Consider the following 6680-nt stretch of genomic DNA (forward strand, 5'->3'; position numbering starts at 1 on the left):
ACATGTTTAGCAGATGATATTGCGGGTGTAGCGAAATGCTTGTGCTGAAACATGAGGTGCTGGCAGCGGATGAATGGCATGACAATGGGCCTCGATCTCGTCACGGTACCTCCGTGCATTCAAATTACCATCGATAAAATGCAATTGTGTTTGCTTTCAGTAGCTTACTCCTGCCCATACCATAACCCCACCGCCACCATGGGGCACTCTGTTCACAACGTTGACATCAGCAAACCACTCGCCCACACGACGCCATACACGCTGTCTGCCATCTGCCTGGTACAGTTGAACCGGGATTCATCCATGAAGAGCACACTTCTCCAGCATGCCAGTGGCCATCAAAGGTGAGAATTTGTACACTGAAGTCGGTTACGACACCTAACTTCAGTCAGGTCAAGACCCTGGTGAGGATGACACGCAAGCAGATGAGCTTCCCTGAGATGGTTTCTGAAATTCTTTAGTTGTGCAAACCCACAGTTTCATCAGCAGTCCGGGTGGCTGATCTCAGAAGTTCCCGCAGATGACGAAACCAGATGTGGAGGACCTGGGCTGGCATGGTGACACGTGGTCTGCGGTTGTGAAACCTATTGGATGGACTGCCAAATTCTCTAAAATAACGTTGGAGGCAGCTTATGGTAAAGAAATTAACATTAAATTATCTGGCAACAGCTCTGGTGGATATTCCTGCAGTCAGCATGCCAATTGCACGCTCCCTCAAAGCTTGAGACATCTGTGACAAAACTGCACATTTTAGAGTGGCCTTTTGTTGTCCCCACCACAAGGTGCACCTGTGTAATGATCGTGGCATTTAATTAGCTTCTTGATATGCCACACCTGTTAGGTGGATGGATTATCATGGCAAGAAGCAAATGCTCACTAACAGGGATGTAAACAAATTTGACATAAATATGCTTTTTGTGCATATGGAACATTTCTGGGATCTTTTATTTCAGTTCATGAAACATGGTACCAAAACTTTACATTTATATTTTTGTTTATTGTAAACGGAAACAGATCTAAATATGACTAATTCTGACATATTACTAATGTACATAGCATTTGAAAGAATTGTTTCACACTAGGTTCATTATCACACCTTGTTCGTACTGCTTTCAATGCAGCTCTAGGTAACACTTTACATTAGTAGTAATGCTGTAATTACTACAGTCACAACATTGTTGTTTTCTAATAGCATAGTAATGGGGTTGAGTGGTTTTAGTTATTACGTCAGTGGAAGGAAGAACGGTCCATCTCCCTCTTTTGTAAAGGCAAAAACTCAATTACTATGCAATTAAAATGCTATTATCCTACTCTCCTGACTACTATATATTACTGGTATAATTACAGTATTACTACATAGGTTTAGACAACTTAATATAAAGTGTTACCCAGCATTCATTCATTAACGTTGTGGTTGGATTCCAAGAGGTAAAACTGGTCAATCACAAATAGCCTTTCATGAGCATGAAGTTCTGTTTTTCACAGAACAGATAGAACATGATATGAGTAGTTGCAAGAAGGAGATGTGATGTTATAAGATGTATAAAGAAATACATTAAACCAGCCAAAAGTTTAAGTAATACGAAAAGGCATTGTGCCTGGATAAACAAGTCTGTTTTTAAAATGTTTCTTAAAGAGTGTTCTTTATTTATTAGCATTTTTTTTATTTGAACATTTGTAGAATAAGCCAAAAGTCCACATTTCACTCACCAAATAAAACTACCGGTAACATAGAGAACATTTAGATGGTGTCAATGAATATGAAATTTGAATTTCAAAGACAGTGCTGTAGGTTTTTAACAAGTCAGCTGGTTATGCACGCAGTGATGAGATGGAATAGGAGAGCTTCAAAATATGATTGTTTATTTTCTCAATCTTCATTGTGTTGCATAATGTACATTAAAATACTATCAGACAAATACATATACACTACCGGTCCAAAATTTTAGAGCACGTACTCATTCAAGGGCTTTTCTTTATTTTTTGCTATTTTCTACATTGTAGAATAATAGTGAAGACAAAAGCACTATGAAATAACATATGGAATCATGTAGTAACCAAAAAAGGTTTTAAACAAATCAAAATATATTTTATATTTGAGATTCTTCAAATAGCCACCCTTTGCCTTGATGATAGCTTTGCACAATCTTGGCATTATCTCAACCAGCTTCCCCTGGAATGCTTTTCCGACAGTCTTGAAGGAGTTCCCACATGTGCTGAGCCCTTGTTGGCTGCTTTTCCTTCACTCTGTGGTCCGACTCATCCCAAACCATCTCAATTTGGTTGAGGTCGGGAGATTGTGGAGACCAGGTCATCTGATGCAGCACTCCATCACTCTCCTTCTTGGCTAAAAGAATCAGAGACAATGTCACCAGCAAAGCACCCCTACACCATAACACCTCCTCCTCCATGCTTTACGGTGGGATATACACATTTGGAGCTCATCCGTTCACCCACGCCGAGTTTCACAAAGACATGGCGGTTGGAGCCAAAAATCTCCAATTTGGACAAATTTCCACGGGTATAATGTCCATTGCTCGTGTTTCTTGGCCCAAGCAAGTCTCTTCTTATTATTGGTGTCCTTTAGTTGTGGTTTCTTTGCGGCAATTCGACCATGAAGGCCTGATTAACACAGTCTCCTCTGAACAGTTGATGTTGAGATTTGTCTGTTACTTGAACTCTTTGAAGCATTTATTTGGGCTGCATTTTCTGAGGCTGGTAAATCTAATGAACTTGTCCTCTCCAGCAGAGGTATCTCTGGGTCTTCCATTCCTGTAGAGGTCCTCATGAGAGCCAGTTTCATCATAGCGCTTGATGGTTTTTGCGACTGCACTTGAAGAAACGTTCAAAGTTCGTGAACTTTTCCGTATTGACTGACCTTCATGTCTTAAAGTAATGATGGACTGTCGTTTCTCTTTGCTTATTTGAGCTGTTCTTGCCATAATATGGACTTAGTCTTTTACTAAATAGGGCTGTCTTCTGTATACCACCCCTACCTTGTCACAACACAACTGATAGGCTCAAACGCATTAAGAAGGAAAGAAATTCCACTAATTAACTTTGAAGAAGGCACACCTGTTTATTGAAATGCATTCCAGGTGACTACCTCATGAAGCTGGTTGAGAGAATGCCAAACGTGTGCAAAGCAGTCATCAAGGCAAAGGGTGGCTATTTGAAGAATCACAAATAGAAAATGTTTAACACTTTTTTGGTTACTACATGATTCCATATGTGTTATTTTATAGTTTTGATGTCTTCACTATTACTCTACAATGTAGAAAATAGTAAAAAAAAAAGACAAAATAAGAAAGAAAAACTCTTGAATGTGTAGGTGTTATGAAACTTTAGACGGGTAGTGTATGCCTTAAAATAATTTTAAATAACTCAACCAGATTCCTATATGGAGTCTGTGTATATCTCAGTCAGCCCGATTCACACTCAAGAGGCCAAGGCGAGTCAGGCCAGCCCAGTACCACTTTGCCTATCTACCATAGTTGCTGGAACCATGCTAGAAAGGACAATGTGAAAAGAAAATATCCTAAACAGCACGATACGGTTCTAGTCGGCCCTATAGTGTGAACCAGGAGATTATTTACTTCAACCCCCTCCACTCTACCCCTCCTCTTAGATGTGCTCGCACCTGTTGATGAAGACACAGCGGATGGCTGAGAGGGTGACGCCCGCATCCCCTTTTGTCACAGTGAAGATAAACCGACATATGCCCGTGTTGGGACAGAGAGCGATCACATGGGACATGTCCAACCCCTGGGGTAAAGGACACTTTAGCTCATCCACAAGGTAGCGCATGGCCACACGTATTAGGGCCCCATGGCTGACCACCAGGGCATGGGCAGGAACATCTCTGGTCCCATCATCTGGCTTGCCTGCAAGAGCCCCCTCTGGCATCCCTGTCTCCCTCTGTCCTGGTCTGCAGTGGTCAGCCACCATGCGCTGGAACAGGTGCTCCAGAAACTCTTTGATCCGCATCTTCATCTAATACAGAACAAAGCACTCTTATTCACAACACAGACTCATCCTTCCCCTTCCCTTCCTCCACCCACGCAACAGACTGGTTGACACCATCCTGATGGAGGGGCCAACAGCTTGTCCTGTGTGGCTAGAGTGTTACTGGGCCCAGGGGCCATTCTGTCACATAAACTAGCTGTTGGATCACACTGACACTGAACGTGTGACCTGCAAGCTGAGTCCTAATTGGCAAGTCAATGTACGTTCTTGGTCTCAATGGAACATTCCCCCACACTTTAAATTAGTTTCTCCAACTGAAGTAGCGACTTTTCAAACGGTCATTGTGTGGCACCAAAGGCCTATGTACTTTGATCCCCACTTCAAAAGCATCAAGCAGACAAACCTCAATCAAATTCATTTGATGAAGGGACCTGTTATGCAAAACATGTATTGGACATCTTCAGAGTCAAGGATGGATTACCCTGTGTAAAGCATGCCAAAGGTGCCATCTAGTGTTGCTAAAATGTATTGCATCTGGTCTCCCATCAGTAGTATTTCAGAGAGCGTGAGAGAGAGAAAGAGAGAGATAGAGAGAGCAATGCCCTCAGGATCCCCCAGAGTGACTCACCTGTTCTATAGTCTCTCCCCCTGGAGGAGTGAAGTCCAGCCACGATTGACCAGCCGCTGTAGCCATGTTCTTCATGTCCACCACCAAGCCCCCCTCGGCACTCCCAAAACTCTGAGAAATAACAGGCTCTTTACTGTATGGCCTTGAGTACATAAACACACAAGGTCATAGAACAAGGTCATGTATAACACACACAACCTCACGTGCAAACAAACACACACACACACTGAGAATGAAAACCGCATCTATGGAAACAAGATATTGACAACCTTCAGCCCAGAGAAAGGGTACTCACCCTCTCTTTAAGTGATGGATCGGTGACAATTTCTAGGCCAGAGCAACTACTGTTGTGTTTTACAATTGCTTCGCAAGTCTGTAACAAAACAGACAAAACAACCATTCACATACAGGAGAGATTTTTTTCATAAACTTCTACCTACACAATCCAATCTAATCCGCGGGCCTTCCCAACACATAATAATGGGGTCCAATTATATTCTAAAAGATGCTAAGGGGTCTGTGACATCATCACCACTCACCTGGCGGGCACGGGCCATGTCACTGACAAACACGTTGGTGAACTTGACGTCTTTGAGATATTTTCCTGCAGCCTCTGCCTGCTGCATCCCTATGTCTGATAGAGACGAGTCTATCGCCTGGCCTGGGGGATTGGGAAATGCCCAGGATTGGCGTGATACTTTAGGCCACAGTGATATGCCATTGAAACATGAAATCTAGGAAATCTATTGGGATGATCTGTTCCAAAGCTATAACTTTGTGCATTTCATCCAAGAGTCTTTCTAATGCAGTGGTTCTCAACCAGGGGTACTAGGACCACAGGTGTTACTTGAGAAGGCTCATGAGACCATAGGTTTACTGGTAAAATGCACGAGGGGGGAGTATTTCAGGGGTACTCCGGGGAGAGCAAAATTCAGTTGGTGGTACAGTAACCGAAAAAGGTTGGAAACCACTGCTTTAATGTATCCAACACAGTATCAAAACAAAGACACAGATGTGCTTTTACAGTAAATCATACCTTGTAGGAGGCCTTTTTTATTCCATTCTGTTTCACCACTGGGGGGAAAAAACTATCTATAAGCATGTAATAAGACAATAATAACATAGAATACAATTCAATACCGAACTATCTATAAGCATGTAATAAGACAATAATAACATAGAATAGACAGCCCCATCTAATGGGAAATAGATCTAAATGTATGGTTTAGTTAGTAGTAGGGTATTTCTCTTTAATCAAACTGTATTACTATTGAAGCAGTGATCGACTTGAACAGGACTGCTGTAACTCCTTGACATTTCATGAGAAGGAAGGCTGAACATTCACACTCAGTCTGACCTTTTTGTTGACGTTAACTTCAGCCGCTGGAGTAATGCGACACCAGCTCAGCGTAATGCGTCTGTGCGGTGGCCATGCACTGATAGCATGCAAGCCATTCAAATTCTAAATTGTACTATGATAAGCATTTATCCGTTTTTGACGTGCACCTTGTCAATAACCATTCACTGTATGTAGCAACAGTATCGGGCTACAGTCTACAGTTGCATTGCAAATGGAAACACACATACACTGAATAGTAATGAATCGACCGCTAGTATCTTCTGAATAATGCCCACTTACTGTCGAACTATCGTTATGCCAAAGGTAAGCATTGTTATCCTTTTAAATTTGAGGTAGTTGATGAACCTTAAATCGCAATTCTTCAAAATGAACTTTCTTCCTGTCACCTGCAAAACACAGCACGAGCACGTCTGTGTATACGGTAATGACGTAAAGACGCTCTGCAATATGATTGGCCATGTCCCTTCTAGTACAGGAATGACATTAAAATGGTAAGATAGCATTTTATATGGTGTATTTAATGTAAAATGCAGTAAAACAAATTGCCTATACATTATTAGCGTTTCAGCGAAGCTGTGAAACCTATTGTTATTCTTTAAAAAAAAAAAATTCCCATAGTCAAATCACTCAAGCATAGATTGGTAACTTTTTTTCTTCTAATTTGGCACCCAGAAACTAGAAGCCATGAGAAACTTGGTCAAGATCAACGGCACCTATTGGCCTATA

At 41.8% G+C, this 6680-nt stretch overlaps 1 protein-coding gene across 9 annotated transcripts; it reads right to left on the minus strand.

Moving 5' to 3' along the window:
• Positions 1-912: 912 nt before the first annotated feature.
• On the minus strand, positions 913-6388 carry tigara (TP53 induced glycolysis regulatory phosphatase a). Of its 9 annotated transcripts, none has more exons than XM_021575002.3 (6): positions 6234-6388; positions 5631-5668; positions 5134-5255; positions 4890-4967; positions 4595-4705; positions 913-3993 (listed from the first exon to the last, which is right to left on the minus strand). In XM_021575002.3, the coding sequence occupies exons 1-6, from the start codon at positions 6263-6265 to the stop codon at positions 3625-3627; spliced, it is 750 nt and encodes a 249-aa protein (XP_021430677.2). In that variant the 5' UTR covers positions 6266-6388; the 3' UTR covers positions 913-3624. The 9 variants fall into 9 exon arrangements, with proteins under 9 accessions (XP_021430677.2, XP_021430669.2, XP_090067076.1 ...); XM_021574994.3 differs by having other exon boundaries at positions 5952-6370; XM_090210950.1 differs by having other exon boundaries at positions 5631-5682; positions 6234-6352.
• Positions 6389-6680: the final 292 nt, after the last annotated feature.

This window comes from Oncorhynchus mykiss, chromosome 2 (genome assembly GCF_057628025.1).
Source record: "Oncorhynchus mykiss isolate SJ-2025 chromosome 2, ASM5762802v1, whole genome shotgun sequence".
Classification (NCBI taxonomy): domain Eukaryota; kingdom Metazoa; phylum Chordata; class Actinopteri; order Salmoniformes; family Salmonidae; genus Oncorhynchus; species Oncorhynchus mykiss.